General features: G+C 54.1%; 1 protein-coding gene across 1 annotated transcript; it reads left to right on the forward strand.

Annotated features, from left to right (window-relative positions):
• Nucleotides 1–705: 705 nt before the first annotated feature.
• On the forward strand, nt 706–5,313 carry dhrs4 (dehydrogenase/reductase (SDR family) member 4). Its single transcript, XM_052045346.1, has 4 exons — nt 706–909; nt 1,037–1,179; nt 1,263–1,691; nt 1,786–5,313. Exons 1-4 carry the CDS (start codon nt 706–708, stop codon nt 2,582–2,584), a joined length of 1,575 nt encoding a protein of 524 aa, XP_051901306.1. The 3' UTR covers nt 2,585–5,313.
• The last annotated feature ends 11,771 nt before the right edge of the window (nt 5,314–17,084 follow it).

Genomic DNA, 17,084 nt, shown 5'->3' on the forward strand with positions numbered 1-17,084 from the left:
TATTACTGCGCCAGCGACCCGGGTTCAATTCCCGCCGCTGTCTGTAAGGAGTTTGTATGTTCTCCCCGTGTCTGCGTGGGTTTCCTCCCACATTCCAAAGACATACAGGTGAGGAAGTTGTGGACATGCTATGTTGGCGCCGGAAGCGTGGCGACACTTGCGGGCTGCCCCCAGAACACTCGACGCAAAAAGGTGCATTTCACTGTGTGTTTCGATGTACGTGACTAATAAAGACATTATTATTTATACCCTGGGTATGTGTGCCGGTGACAGTAACCTTAAACTTGACCTCCGCCACCGAACTCTAGGGACCACGTTTGCACCACCATGGGCTTGTTACTGGTCGTGTTATATTTGCACTAAAGTACTGTTCTGCACGCTTTTTCTTCACTGGCTGGTATCATTTATGTCTAATTTATATTCTGAGTGCTGTCTGTACCCCTATGCCTGCGATGCCGCTGTGCACACTACAATAAACTGGACTGGACGCCGGCGCTGCCCGACCCGCCGAGTGTTTCCGGCATTCCCCGCTTTTGTCTCGGCATTCCCAGCATCTGCAGGATTTTAGCTTCCACTCCCATTGGGGCGTTCGCCTGTCGGTCATCAGCGAGTAGCCAATGGGGGACGGGAGAGTGACGTTTGAGGGCGGGCTTTCGATCTGGATTGGGTGGATCGCATGTCAGTCACCCGGCTGAGGGCGGGGCGATGTCTACCTGTCACCAGAAGGGAGGCCGCCGCCGTGAAGGACACGAAGCGCCTGAAGCGGCGGCATCAGAGGTGATCGCTGTGGCTGCTCGTCGATTTGGGCGGCGGGATCCTCGTACCCACCGGGGAGGAGAGGCGGAGGAAACGGACCCACGTCCCATCTCAGCACCGGTCCGCCCGAAGTACGGCTCTCCTTGCTCATTGGTCGGTTCCGGCCCGCGTCGTCAGCCACTCAAACGTTGATTGGAGCATTGAAACGCCAATCACGTTATGCCCGCCCCTTCCCTCGCGCCCGGTTTGCCGTTGGAATCCGACCATTATTTTAAACCAGGCGCGCGAGTGGAGGAGGATCCGTCACCTGATTGACGTAAAGTGGACCAATGAAAACGCCGGAATGAATGCCAGGCAAGACGAGCATTCGCCGCAGCCAATGGGTAGAGGCCGCGGCGATGGGGCGGGGAATCAAATGCAGACGTAAGGCGGCTGGCGATCACCCTACCCCGAGTCGGTAATGGTCCCCGTTTGTGTTGGGGGGACGATGCGCTATTACTCGTGAGCACCCAGTGGTGCCGCGGCCGTTCGTATATCCGCATCAAAGCGGCCGCTCCTGTTCCCGCCCGCCCTCCCTCCTCCGCTCATTGGCCGCTGCCGTCGATCCGCACCGCCCACTCTGTACACCACGTGGGGCCCGTCGCCCGGTGGCTACCCCGCCCGACTCGCCACGGTCACGTGACCGGGCTCAGTCGGCGAAGCCGCCAAGGCACGTCATTGGACGCAGCAACGATCTGGGACGGACGTGTCGGGCCTCGGCGCCTCGCCATCGGCGGCGGCGCGGTTGGACACCCGGTCGGGGGCGGGGCGTCGGGCTTGCCGCCTCACTATTGGCGGAGCGTCGGGCTTGCCGCCTGGCCATTGGCTGCAGCCCCGTCTGAGACAGGGACGGGGCGGCTCTTCGGGCTTGCCGCCTTCCCATTGGCTGCAGTGAGGTCGGGGGCGGAGCGTCGGGCTTTCCGCCTCGCCATTGGCTGCAGCGCAGTAGGGGGGCGGGGCTGCGGGCTTGCCGCCTCGCCATTGGTCGAGGCGCCGCCGCCACCTGACCGGTCAGCTGAGCCGCAGCACACGGACCATGCTGGCGGGGAAGGCGGCCGTGGTGACGGCCTCCAGCCAGGGCATCGGGCTGGCGGTGGCCCGGCGCCTGGCCCGGGACGGCGCCCGGGTGCTGATCAGCAGCCGCAAGCGGGAGAACGTGGAGAGGGCGGTGTCGCGGCTGCGGGCCGAGGAGCTGCCGGTCTGGGGCACCGTCTGCCATGTGGGCCGCGGCGCGGAGCGGGAGGCGCTGGTGGCCGAGGCCGTCGGCCTGTTCGGCGGCCTGGACATCCTGGTGTCCAACGCCGCCGTCAACCCGTTCGCCGGCCGCACGCTGGACTGCCCGGACAGCGCCTGGGACAAGATCTTCGAGGTGAACGTCAAGGCGGCCGCCCTGCTGGTGCAGCTGGCCGTGCCCCACATGGAGAGGCGAGGGGGCGGCTCCATCGTCCTGGTGGGCTCGGTGGCCGGCTACCGGCCCCTGCCACCCATCGGCCCCTACTCGGTCAGCAAGACGGCGCTGCTGGGCCTGACCAAGGCGCTGGCCACCGAGCTGGCCCCGCTCCACATCAGGGTCAACTGCCTGGCTCCCGGCTTCATCCGGACCCGCTTCAGCGCCGGCCTGTGGGAGGACGAGGGCTGCCGGCGGAGGCTGGAGAAGGTGATCGACATGCGGCGCCTGGGGGAGCCCGAGGAGTGCGCCGGGACCGTCTCCTTCCTCTGCTCGCCCGACGCCGCCTACATCACCGGGGAGACCATCAACGTGAACGGCGGCATTCACTGCCGGCTCTGAGGGGCGCCTTGTCCGCCGCTCGGATCCCTCGTCGTCCTGGTCTCCTGCTGCCGGGCGGTGTTCCCTGGCCTCGCCCTGCACCACCCACACCACAGCGGGTCTCCAGTCCTGGTGCCCCTTTCACACACCGTCAACGTGTGAGCGCAAGGGCCTCAAGAACACAAGAAACAATAGCGGGAGTAGGCCAGCCCGCCCCTCAGACCTCTATTATTTGCCCATTCGTAACTGCAATCGCACCAAATGACAAGCTACTACCTCCTTGGGGCAACGTGACACCAGCACTACCCACTTCTGAGGAAAAAAGATCAATGCAAACTACCTGAATGACGAGGAACAACTTAAGAGCAGTATCAAGGCACCCACTCAATATCAAGTGGTATTCCAGAATAAATTCCGACAGTCGTGGAAAGCAACTCTTGATGTAATTATTTCCGATTAGAGGTGAACGAACCCTACTGATTCCTCCGCAACTCTTCGCCTTTGAAGTAGGATCACTGGCATTGTCAGGACTGCAGCCGTCAATTTGTGGCCCTGTCAGCCTCCTCAAACAGCAGGGAGAATTACTTGAGCCTCCATTCCACCACGCCACCCCCCACACCTGTTGCCTGGGAGAGAAGGCGGGTTTACCAGCTCATCTGAAGCAAGTCACCCCCCCAACAGTGCCCAACTCCCAGTGCCCCAACACCAGGAAGGTGGGTGACCCAGCAGATGGTGTTCCGGGAGTGGGATGCCCTGGTTAGGAACCAAAGTTGTATGAGTCTCTCCCTGTCTTATTTGGGACAACGTTGTTGGTTCTTGGTATTGGATCTGAAAGAATATACAATTCCTTGGAAGACTGCAAGTCATCAGAACTGAGGAATGAAAGAGAGATGATGTGAAGGTAAAACACACACCTTGCTTGTCAGTGGGATGTCACAAGAGAATGCAGATGCTGGAAACCTGAGACAACGCACAATGCTGGAGGCACTTGGCGGGTCAGGCAGCATCGATGGAGGGAAAAGTCCATGTTTTCGGCCGAGACCCTGTATCAGAGGCAGATTGGGAGACGCCAGCCCCTCCTTCACATGATACATCGACCCAGGGTGGGAGTGACCTTCCTGCTGGAATGGAGATAACAACACTTGAACAGTTTCCTCTTTGTCCTGTAGAACTCCACTCCGGGTGGAAGCATGTTGGAGCGGAGCTGCAGGAAGGTTGAGAAGTTTATCCGGTCTTTGGTGTGGGTTTGGGAAGGCTGAGGCGCTCAGTAACAGAATTCGATTGCGACACGAGACTGCAAATGCTGGAATCTGGAGCAACACACAATCTGCTGGAGGAACAGTGGGTCGGGCAGCATCTGTGGGGAGGGGAGGAAGGAGCTGTCGACATTCCGGGTTGAAACCCTGCATCAGGACAGGAATTTGATGGGGTTGAGTGGTGGGTCTGAGGTCCTGATCTCCTCTCACCCCTTTCCCTTGGAGGCTGCGCTGACAACGGTGGTGATTTTCTCCATTGGTTCTTCAGCAAAACACGGGAAGGGCAGTGGAAATTTGCAAACACCCCCCACCACCCCCCATCCAAAAAAAACCCCCAAAGATCCATCTGTTCCTCTACCCTGCTAAGAGTCCTACCATTAACCTTGCATTCTGCCTTCGAATTTGATCTCCCGGAGTGTATCACTTCACACTTACCCGGGTTGAACTCCATCTGCCACTTCTCAGCCCAGCTCTGCATCCTATCAACATCCTGTTGTAACAAGATGGGCAATGACCATCTCCAGCGGGAGAGACCAGGATGGGGGGGTGGGGGGACGTCCCACGGCATTTTCCGTTTGCTGGGAATTCTCCCAGCATCCTGGCACTGATATCCGTTCCTTCAGTGGCACTGGCGTGAGGGCATCCGGTCGTTGTGGCACTGCTGTCTGTGCAAATTCCATCAGCGACAGTGGCCCCAGAGCTTCCCACTGGGGGTGCAGTGCCCCGGGGAGAGCTGGGGACACAGTGGTGAAGTGAAACGTTCCCCAGCTTCCCAGTCACAAACCTCTCCTCAGGAAGGCAGGTCTGAGTCTCACCCAGCACGGATAGAGGCCCTTCGGCCCACTGACTCCGTGCCAACCATCACCCATTCACTCTGATCGCGGTCCATTGTCCCCAACTCCCCCCAGATTCACCCCCTCACCCACACACACGGGGGCGATTCCCAGCGGCAGATTAACCCACCAACCCTGGGGTGTGGGAGGGAACCAAGAGTCCCCCCCAGGGGGATGGGTCCAAATGCAGCCGCTGAGATCCACCAGTTAATTGAAATTGTCCTCCTGCTTCCTCCCCTCCCTGCTAACTGATAGTTGTTTCAAAATGATGTTCTCGATTTTATAAAATTAAATCAGAAATCCTATGGTGATTTCAGTTCAAGTTTATTGTCAGGGGCATAGGTGCCCAGGGTATAAAATCTGTGAAAATGTAGCTTTTGGGAGCAGCAGCACAGTCCATCCACCATCAAAGACCCCCACCATCCAGGCCGTGCCGTCTTCTCGCAGCTCCCGTCGGGCAGGAGGTACAGAAGCCTGAAGTCCCCACACCACCAGGTTCAGGAACAGCAACTTACCTTCAACCATTCGGTTCTTGAACTGACCGGCACAACCCTAATCACTACAGCTTAGCAGCACTACACTAAACTGGGCTTTGTTTTTGTTGTAGGTAAGCTTTCTCGTTCCATGCACATGACAATAAACTCGACTTTGATTTTAATAATGATTCTGATTCCAGTGCTATCGAGGAACCTCTGGTCTCCACTTCCTTTGATCCTCCAGGACTTAAGAGCAGAAACCGCTGGAAACACCCAGCAGGTCAGGCAGCGAATGGAGAGACCATCGGTTAATGTTTCAGGGAAATTATCTTGCATCCGAATTGGGGTCAGTTGAAGCTAAAAGTCGTGGGGAGGGGTCGGGAAGGCAAGGGGGGGTGGGGGTGGGATCTGTGATAGGGTTGAGACCAGGAGTGTGTGTGTGTGAATGGTGAAGGTGTGTGTCAGAGGAAGGTGTAAGTAGGAGGTTAATGAATTCTGAAACACCAAGAGAGGGAGGCTGCGTGTGAGGATGGTCTGGGACCCGTCACTTTAACTCTCCACCACTCTGCCCATGGCTCTCCTGCACTGTTTCAACAACGCCTGACATAAACAGCACCTCACACCCCGACTGGGTGTAGACCCAGCCGGCTCCATCACGGGCACAACCCTCCCCACCATCCAGGACATCTTCACGAGGCGGCGCCTCAAGAAGGCGGCATCCGTCACTGAGGACCCTCACCACCCAGGGTGTTACTGCCATCGGGGAGGAGGTACAGGAGCCTGAAGACCCACACTCAACGATTCAGGAACAGCTTCTTCCCCTCCGCCGTCAGATCCCTGAACAGTCCGTGAACACTACTTCATTATTCCTTTCTAGTTTTGTACTATTTATAATGTTGTAATTTATAGTGATTTTGTATTTGCACTGCACTGCACTGTACTGCTGCCGCAAAACAACACATTTCATGTCATTATATGACATTGATAATAAACCTGATTCTGATTCAACAACACTCAAGGAGCTCAACACAGTCTGGAACACAGCAGCCCACTCGATTGGTGCCCCACACACAACCGTTCACCCACCCCACCGCTCACACACAGTAACAGCAGTGTGTACCCTCTACGGGACACACTGCAGCAACTCACCGAGACCCCTCAGACGGCACCTTCCAAACCCACCGCCTCTTCCCAGCTGGAGGGACGGCAAAAGCACGGGGAGCACTGCCCCCTGGGAGTGGGCATATATCACCGTTCCTTCACCGTCGCTGGGTCCAAATCCCGGGAACTCCCTCCCTAACAGCCCTGTGGGTTTACCCACACCTCAGGGACTGCAGCGGTCAAGAAGGCAGCTCACCCCTACCTTCTCAAGGGCAACTGGGGATGGGCGATTAAATGCTGGGTCAATTGTGAAGCCCACGTCCCTTGAATAAATAAAAAAAGAGCACAGAGCAAAGTCATCCCTCAATCAAAGCTCTCCAGTCCTGCCCATCTCATCGAAGGTGGTGGTGAATGGTTCAACAGCTGAAAGGAGGAGGCTCCGAGAACATCGCCGCCCTCAACAGTGCTGGAGCCCAATCTGTGGGCACCAAAGGCATGGCACTCCCTGCTGGGAACACTCAGCTGGTCAGACAGCATCCGTGGAGAGAGAAACGGTCAGCGGTTCCGGTCCAAACCGTTTCTCTCTCCACGGATGCTGTCTGACCAGCTGAGTGTTCCCAGCAGGGAATGCTGGGAATACTCGGCTGGTTGGTCGGCATCTGTGGAGAGTTGTACGGCATAGAAACAGGCCCTTCAGCCCACTGCTTATGCTAACCATTTGCCTGCATTAACTCCATATCCGTCTATACCCTGTCCATTTAACTACCTGTCCAGGTGCCTCCTAAATGTTGTTACTGTTCCTGCCTCCACCTCCTCCTCTGGCAGCTCGTTCCAGACACCAACTACTCTGTGTGAAACATTTACCCCCAGGAACCGCACACAACATTTTGTCCAGCTGCAACGTGGTGTCCCTACTTTTGTACTCGAACACAGTCCCCGGGGCCCTGCCATTCGCCGTGTAAGTCCATCCCTGCTTTAACTTTCCAAATGGCAGCACTTAAACTCCAGCTGCCAGTCCTTGGCCCACTTTCCCAGTGGATCCAGATCCTGCTGCAACCTTGGACAACCTTTCCCACTGCTGTCCTCGCCACCAATTTTGGAGTCACCCTCAAATGCACCAGTCACGCCTCTGATATCCTCATCCAAATCGTTTGTGCGACAAACAACAGGGGACCCTGTGGCATCCCACCAGTCACAGACCTCCAACCTGAAAGACAACCATCCTCCGACAAATACCACTAAGCCAGGTTTGTATCCAATTGGCCTCCCTCCCCCGGATCCCACGTGATCAAACCTTCCAGACCAGCCTGCCCTGCAGGGTCTTGGATGGAAGCGTACGGTGACTGGACGTCCATGGTGAAGATGGGGCGGTGGATCGAGGGAGTTGGAAATCGTTAAAATGGAGAGTGTGTGAGGTGTCCCGGATGTAGGTAGGAGGGGACTAGGTGGAGACGTGGTACAAGGAGCTCTGCAGGGCGAGAGCAGGCAGAAACAATGGGCCAGTCCAGATAAAAGGATCTGGATTCAAAACATCGACTGTCCATTTCCCTCCACAGATGCTGCCTGACCCGCTGAGTTCCTCCAGCGTTTTTTGTGTTGCTCTGGGTTCCAGCATCTCCAGTCTCTTGTGTCTCCGGCACAGTTACAACACCGGCATCTCCCTGACAATGTGGGATGTTGCCCAGGGGTGTCCTGTTCTCCAACAGCAGGACAAATCCAATCTGGCTAATCACTGCCCTATCAGTCCCCTCTGAAGGGGTCATGGACTGTGGCACTCGCTCACCACTGACCCACTCCCCAATGCCCAGTTAGGGTTTCGCCAATACTAGTCGACACCAGACCTTATAACAGCCTGTGTCCAACCGTGGACCCAAGTGCTGGAATCCAGAGGTGAGGTGGGAGTGACTGCCCACAACACCAAGGCAGCAACAGGTCTACAGCAGACGCAATCTCACTGGGTCTCCACTCTGCTTCAGAGCAGCTAGACAACCATAAAACATGCATTCAGTTGCTGTTTATTGATTACAGCTCGGTGTTCAACATCACCATTCCCTCAGTACTAATAACCAAGCTTCAAAACCTGGGCCTCTGTACCTCCCTCTACAACCGGACCCTCGACTTCCTCATCGGGAGACCACAGTCAGTTCATATCGGTGATAACATCTCCTCCTCACCGACAATCAACACAGTCGTACCTCAGGGATGTGGGCTTAACCCACTGCATTACATTCATGACTATGTGGCTGAGCACAGCTCAAACGCCATCTAGAAGTTCTCCAGTGACACCACTGTTGTTGGCAGAATCTCAGACAGCGATGAGGAGGCGTACAGGAGTGAGATAGATCGGTTGGTTGAGTGGTCTCAACAACCTCGCGCTCAATGTCAGCAAGACTGAGGAATTGATTGTGGACTTCAGGGAGGGGAAGGTCTGGAAAACACACACCAGTCCTCACTGAGGGGTCAGCGGTGGAAAGGGTGAGCAGCTTCGAGTTCCTGAGGATCTATCCTGGGCCCAACACATTGATGCAATCACGAAGAAGGCACGCCAGTGGCTCTACTTCATTAGATTTGAGGAGATTTGGTATGTCTTGCAAATTTCTATAGATGCATGGTGCAGAGTATATTAAACGGTTGGACCGCAGCCTGGTGCGGAGCCTCCAACGTGCAGGGTCACAAGAGGCTGCAGAGGGTTGTAGACTCAGCCAGCTCCATCACGGGCACAAACCTCCCTGCCATCGAGGACATCTTCAAGAGGTGGTGCCTCAAGAAGGCGGCATCCATCGCTGAGGACACACCACCCAGGACATGCCCACTTCTCGTTACTACCACCGGGGAGGAGGTACAGGAGCCTGAAGACCCACACTCAGTGTTTCAGGAACAGCTTCTTCCCCTCCGCCATCAGATTTCTGAACGGTCCATATAATTTATAGTAATTTGAAGTCTTTGCACTGTACTGCTGCTGCAAAACAACACGTTTCACATCACCCAGGTCAGTGATTCCCCACCATTGGGGGTACCTACAGGAGGTGCTGCCTCAAGAAGACGACCCCCACCATCCGGGCCGTGCCATCTTCTCACAGCTCCCATCGGGCAGAAGGTACAGAAGCCTGAAGTCCCCACACCACCAGGTTCTAGTTGTGTTTACTTGTAACAATTGTGTATAATTGTGTATAATTGATGTTTTTCCTGTGAATGTTGTGTCTCTGACGCTCTGTGCCTGTGAGGCTACTGCAGATACGTTTTTCATTGCACACGTGCACACACGGACTTGTGCATCTGACAATAAACTTGACTTTGATGATAAATCTGGTGCTGATTCCAGTGTAGTATCAGGAGCCCTGGTAAACCTCACGTCAATGGGCAGCAATGTGAAGACAGGCCAGCAGATGGCACCCAAGGCCCACAAAATGGACAGAGTCTGTGTGTGTTGGCAATCAGTGCTCCAATCCCGGGACATCACTGCAGTGTCCTGGACCAACCACCATCAGCTGCTCCATCAGTGACCGTCCTCCGGCAGCAGGTCACTGACGCTGCACATGGTTCAATCCCACCCACAGCCCCTCAGCCCAGGGAGTCGCCCACTCCTGCGGGGAGCAAGACCCAGACAGCATTCAGACACAGGCTGATCAGTGGGCAGTGACGTTCACCCCACACACATGCCAGGCAGTGACCATCTCCCACAGGATGGAGTCTCACCACCTCCCCTCTACATTCAGTGGTGTTCCCATTGCCCAGACCCCCACCCTCAACATCCGGGGGGGGGGGGGTCACCACTGACCAGAAACTCAACAGGATCTCTCACGTCTACACATCAGGAGTGTGACGGGACACTCCCTACTTTCCTGGGTGGAGTTAGTCCATGCACTCCACATCCGCCACATCACCTGTCCCCCACCTACACATCAGGAGTGTGACGGGACACTCCCCACTTCCCTGGGTGGGGTTAGTCCATGCCACTCCACATCCGCCACATTACCTGTCCCCCACCTACACATCAGGAGTGTGACGGGACACTCCCCACTTCCCTGGGTGGGTTAGTCCATGCACTCCACATCCGACATACCTGTCCCCCACCTACACATCAGGAGTGTGACGGGACACTCCCCACTTTCCTGGGTGGAGTTAGTCCATGCACTCCACATCCGCCACATCACCTGTCCCCCACCTACACATCAGGAGTGTGACGGGACACTCCCCACTTCCCTGGGTGGGGTTAGTCCATGCACTCCACATCCGCCACATTACCTGTCCCCCACCTACACATCAGGAGTGTGACGGGACACTCCCCACTTCCCTGGGTGGGGTTAGTCCATGCACTCCACATCCGCCACATTACCTGTCCCCCATCTACACATCAGGAGTGTGACGGGACACTCCCCACCTCCCTGGGTGAGGGCGACTCCAACAACTCTCAAGAAGCTTGACACCGTCCAGGACAGAGCAGCCCACTCCATCGGCAACCCCCCCCCCCCACGCACCCCCTCCCTCCACCACCGGCCTACAGCAGCTGCAGTGCGCACCATCTACAGAACGCGCCACGGATATCTTCTCCCTCACCGGGTCTGAACAGGACCATCCCCACACAGACTGCAGCGGTTTGGGGGTGGGGGGTGGTGAGGGATGGGCAAGAAATGCTGGCATCTACATCCCAAAGTAAATAGAAATTGAAAAACTATCAGACATCCATAAACAAAATGTCACAGATACTGAAAAACCTAAATTAAAGCAGAAGAGATGAGAAATACTCAGCAGGTCAGGCAGTACCCATGGAGCGTTAATGGTTCAGGTTGTGAAAATCAGGACATTACAAGCTTGAATCACCAAGGCAGAGCCGGCTCCAGACCCAAGGCTGGTAAATGGGATGGGTGTCAATGGGTCCTGGGTGGTGAGCATGCATACAATGGGCCGAAGGGCATGTTTCTGCACTGTACATATCTCGGCTTCATGTGGCATGGAGGGGTTGGCTGGAACAGAAGGGAGTGCCTGTAATAGGCTGCACAGTACAGTGACATGCCTTGTAGAGGTGCCCGCAGGGGGAGCGGTGAAGCTGTCTCTGGGGGAGGTGAAAATACAAGAATAAATTCAAAAATACCAGGAGTGAAGAACAAATCAGAATGGTTGAAGTGTGAGCTCCCAATCTGGAATGGTTGGTCAGATACAAAGTCAAGTTTACAGGCTCACACACACAGGTCCGTGTGTGCACAGGTGCAGTGAAAAATTTACCCCCAGCAGCATCACAGGCACAGAGCATCAGATAAACAGCATTCACAAGAAAAAAAAACAGAAATCAAACACACATTATACACAAATTTTACAAGAAAGAACACAATTAGAACAAAAAAAATTGACGTCCGCTGCAGTGCTCAGCGGTCCCAGTGCTGCTGCACTGAGGCAGTGATTAGGGATGTGCCGGTCGGTTCAAGAACCGAATGGTTGAAGGGAAGTCGCTGTTCCTGAACCTGGTGGTGTGGGGACTTCAGGCTTCTGTACCTCCTGCCCGACGGGAGCTGCGAGAAGATGGCACGGCCCGGATGGTGGGGATCTTTGATGATGGACGTTGCCTTCTTGAGGCAGCGCCTCCTGTAGATACTCCCGATGGTGGGGAGGGATGTGCCCGTGATGTATTGGGCTGAGTTCACCAGTCTCTGCAGCTTCTTACGTTCCTGCGCATTCGAATTGCCGTCCCAGACTGTGATGTAACCAGTCAGGACACTTCGAACAGCACATCTGTGGGTTTGTTGAACTGTTTGGTGACAAGCCAAACCTCCTGAGAAAGTAAAGACACTGGTGCGCTGTCCTTGTGATTGCGTCTACGTACTGGGCCCAGGACGGATTGTGCGATGTGTTAATGCCCGGGGATTTAAAGCTGCCAACTCTCTCTGAAATCATTGCAAAGGCCACAGGAGCAGAGGATGGCCACTCAGCCCCTGTAACCTGCCCCACCATCCTGTACAATCATGGCTGATCTGTCCGAGACCTCACCTCCTTCTGTCCCAGTTCCCCCTCACCCTTGAACCCCCCGATTTTTCAAACATTGATCTCTCTCCTCTTTAATTGCCCCCAGTGATCCTTCCCCCACCTCCCTCCAGGGCAGACAATTCCCGAGATAAATGTTGAGAATGCAATGTCTCATGGTTAGGCTTTTAATTGCTAGCTTAATTAGTGCATCACAACCTCGTGGGCCGAAGGGCCTGTTCCCATGCTGTACTGTTCTGTCTTCTGAAGAGCCTTATTGCCAGGCCACTGCCTGGATTAGAGGGCACGAGCTATAAGGAGAGGTCGGACAAACTTGGGTTGTTTTCTCTGGAGCGGCAGAGGCTGAGGGGAGACCTGGTAGAGGTTTATCAGATTACGAGAGGCACAGATAGAGTAGACAGCCGGGATCTTTTCCCCAGGGTGGAAATGTCCAATACCAGAGGCCATGGATTTGAGGTGAGAGGGGGAAAGTTCAAAGGAGATGTGCAGGGCAAGTTTTTTTACACAGAGAGCGGCGGGTGCCTGGAATGTGCTGCCAGGGGTGGGGGTGGAGGCAGATACGATCGAGGGGTTTAAGAGGCTGTTAGACAGACACAGGGATGTGCAGGGAGTGGAGGGAGACGGACCGTGTGCAGGCAGAAGGGGTTTAGTTTAGTTGGGCATTCAATTAGTTTGGCACAGACATTGTGGGCCGAAGGGCCTGTTCCTGCTCTATGTTCATATCACCTTTGAATCTTTTGCCACCCACCCTCATTCCCCACACCACCGCTCTTGCCAGTGTGCTCCATATCTCCCCCTCTGTCTACCCCCTCCAGGATTTTAAACACCCCCATCAGATCTCCTGCAACCTCCTCTGTCCCAGGAAGATCAATCCCAGCCTCTGCAGTCCCTCCACACAACTGAAGTCCCTCAACCCCACGATCATTGTGGTAAATCTCCCCTGCACCCTCTCCAAAGCGTCCACAGGCAACAGGATAATACAGATGTGAACTACCTTAAAAGTGTTTACAGGGCAGGGGAGAGGTGGAGGTGTTTCCCCAGCGGGAGAGTCTCAATCCAGGGGACAGAGTTACAGGGTTGGGGGGTAGTCATTTAACACTGGGATGCATAGGAGCACAGAACAGTACAGCACAGGGACAGGTCATTCGGCCCATCATATCTGAGCAAACCATGACGCCAATGTAAACTACTATCTGTCGGATCTACTTCGTTAGGAGTTTGAGGAGATTCGGTCCGTCACCAAAGGCTCTTGCAAATTTCTACAGATGTACGGTGGAGAGCGTTCTGACCGGTTGCATCACCGCCTGGTGCGGAGGCCCCAACGCGCAGGGTCGCAAGAGGCTGTAGAGGGTTGTAGACTGAGCCGGCTCCATCACGGGCACAACCCTCCCCGCCACCAAGGACATCTTCAAGAGGCGGTGTCTCAAGAAGGCGGCATCCATCACTGAGGACCCTCACCACCCACGACATGCCCTCTTCTCGTTACTACCATCGGGGAGAAGGTACAGACCCACACTCAACGATTCAGGAACAGCTTCTTTCCCTCTGCCATCAGATTTCTGAATGGTCCATGAACTCCACCTCGTTATTCCTTTTCATTTGCACTATTTACTTTGTAACAGAGTAATTTTACATCTTTGTACTGTACTGCTGCCACAAAACTACAAATTTCACATCATCTAAGTCAGTGGAAATAACCTGATTCTGGTCACCTAACGAGCTGGGTAAATGATCACACAAATTCCAATTAAACTACTCATAACTTTATTGTATAGATTTTATTATATCAATGCAAATGTCCGCACAAGATATGTTGACCCCGGCTCTTCTCCCAAATAAGGAAATGTCTCTGATGGCTTATTTCCCCAGAATCAGGCCATTTCACACGAATTCCAGTCAGACACTGGGCACAGGTTACTTCAGTTCACAGACATAGACAATTCTTCTTTTAAACCTGCGTTGGTTCTTCTCCCTTATCAAAGAGCATCCCACAATTCAGTTCTTATTGGAAAGAGAGCATCCCACAATTCAGTTCTTATTTGGAAACGATCTCTGATTTAGCAGATGATCGGTAGGGCCCTCGTTATGTCCACTTGTGATTACTTCAATCCAGAAAGAGTTAATTCAGAAAATGACTTCATAAAATGGTGATCACAAAATAGTCTCACAAAACGAGTCTCCACTTACTTCACCACTTGGCAAAAATAAAGACATTTGTTGTGTCTACTCATCCACCGTCCTTGACTTGTTCCAGCTTGCTGCTCCGCAGATTTTTAATTTCTTCAGGCCAACAATGGTCTGTCTCCCTCCATTCCCTGCACATCCACGTGTCTGTCTAACAGCCTCTTAAACCCCTCGATCGTATCTGCCTCCACCCCCACCCCTGGCAGCACATTCCAGCCACGCACCACTCCCTGTGTAAAAAAACTTGCCTCATAAATGCCCCCCACCACCTTAAAGCTATGCCCTCTAATATCTGAGATTTCCACACTGGGGAAAAGATCCCGGCTGTCTACTCTATCTGTGCCTCTCATAATTTTATGAACCTCCATCAGGTCTCCCCTCAGCCTCTGCCACTCCAGAGAAAACAACCCAAGTTTGTCCGACCTCTCCTTATAGCTCATGCCCTCTAATCCAGGCAGCGTCCTGGTGAACCTCTTCTGCACCCTCTCCAAAGCCCCCGCACCCTTCCTGTAACGGGGTGACCAGAACTGCACACAATACTCCAAGTGCAGTCTTACCAAAGGTTTATACAGTTGCAACATGACCTCCTGACCTTTATACTCCTCGGCCGATACAGGCAAGCATGCGTACGCCTTGTCTACCACCCTGTCTACTTGTGTTGCCCCTTTCAGGGAGCTACGGACTAGCGCCCCAACATCCCTCTGTATATAAATACCCCGAAGGGTCCTGCTATTTCTTGTGTACCTTCCTCTTACATTTGACCTCCCAAAGTGCAACACCTCACCCTTGCCTGGATTAAACTCCATCTGCCGCTTCTCTGCCCACATTTCCAACTGGTCTATATCCTGTTGCAACCTTTTGACGACCCTCCTCATTACCACTCCACCAACTTTTGTGTCATCTGCAAACTTACTAATCAGCCCACCGACATTTTTGCCCAGGTCATTGATATACATGACACAGAGCAGAGGTCCCAGCACCGATCCCTGCGGAAAACCATTGGTCACGGATCTCCAGCCAAGACAACATCCCTCCACCACTACCCGCTGTCTTCCATGGGCAACTTCTCTTCTCGGGAATTCTCTGCCCCAGAGGGAGGTGGAGGACAAATCACTGGGGGGGGGAGATTAAAGAGGGGGGTGATCAATGTCTGAAAGGTTGGGAAGGGGATTGAAGGTGATGGGGAACTGGGACAGCTCAGCTGTGATCGTACTGAACGATGGGGTAGGATAGAGGGGCTGAGTGGCCAGCTCCCGCTCCCTTTGCCCTGTGTTCTTCCGTTTGGAACATTTTTCCCCAGGGAGGAAATGTTTAATACCGGAGGTCATGCATTTAAGGTGAGGGGGGAAAGTTCAGAGGAGATGTGCGGGGCAGGTTTTTTTTTACACAGAGCGGTGGGTGCCTGGAATGTGCTGCCAGGGGTGGGGGTGGAGGCAGATACGATCGAGGGGTTTAAGAGGCTGTTAGACAGACACAGGAACATGCAGGGAGTGGAGGGAGACGGACCGTGTGCAAGCAGAAGAGATTAGTTTAGTTAGGCGTTTAATTAGTTGAACACAACACGGTGGGCCAAGGGGCCTATTCCCCTGCCATCCTGTTCTATGGTGGTGACACGGTGCTCCAGTGATGTAAACCATTCGGCACTACGCAGAGCAATGTGGGCGGTTCCCTTGGAAATGGCTGACGTTTACCTCAAACACACCCCCTTCATAAAGCCAAAAACCACACCCTTCACAACTGGATTATACAACTTGTCCCCACCCCTACCTTCAATCACCCCCTCCTCAACAAGCCTGTTCACTGTGCATCTGTGAAGGGCCAGTCCCACTCCTGCAACGGTGACTTAGTCCCCACTGACGCTGAGGTATCTCGGTCGTACCTGGAGAATGGTGCACAGATTTGGTCCTGCTACTTACAGCAGGATATGATAGCATTGGAGGATATTCACCAGGCTCATTCCTCAGATGAAAGGATTGTCCTGTCAAGAGAGGCTGGACAATTTATGGGTCTGTATTCCTTGGAGTTTAAAGGAATGAGGGGTGACTTTATTCTAACATACAAGACCCCTACAGTAATTGGTTTATTAGTGTCACATGTAACAAAATACAGTGAAAAGCTTTAGTCTGTGTGTCATCCAGACAGATCATTCCGTATATCGCGGTGGTACAGAGGAAAACAGAATGCAGAATAAGGTGTCACAACTACAGGGAAAGTGCAGTGCAGGCAGACAATAAGGTACAAGGGCCATGACAAGGTAGATCAAGAGTTCATCTTTTAGTGTACGAGAGCTCCGTTCAAGAGTCTGATAACAGCGGGATAGAAGCTGTCCTTGAGCCTGGTGGTACGTGCCTTCAGGCTTTTGTATTTTCTGCCCTATTGGGGGGGGGGGGGGGGGGGGTAGAAGAGAGAATGTCCGGGTTGGGTGAGTGGGGTCTTTGATTATGCTGGCTGCTTTACTGAAGCAGCAGGAAATGTAGACAGAGTGTAAAAGGTTTAAAAGAATGGGGTGGGGGTGGGGAGCCTTACTGACATATCTCCAATACGGAGGGGACATGAGGCAAGATGTGAGATGTTTCCACCATTTGGAGAGTCACCAACGAGGCTATATCACTGAGGCCATGGCGGTCCCTCCCCAGCGGCGCTCCCTCCCCGCCACCCCTCCCCAGCGGCGCTCCCTCCCCGCCGCCCCTCCCCA

This window comes from Pristis pectinata, chromosome 39 (genome assembly GCF_009764475.1).
Source record: "Pristis pectinata isolate sPriPec2 chromosome 39, sPriPec2.1.pri, whole genome shotgun sequence".
Taxonomy (NCBI): Eukaryota; Metazoa; Chordata; class Chondrichthyes; order Rhinopristiformes; family Pristidae; genus Pristis; species Pristis pectinata.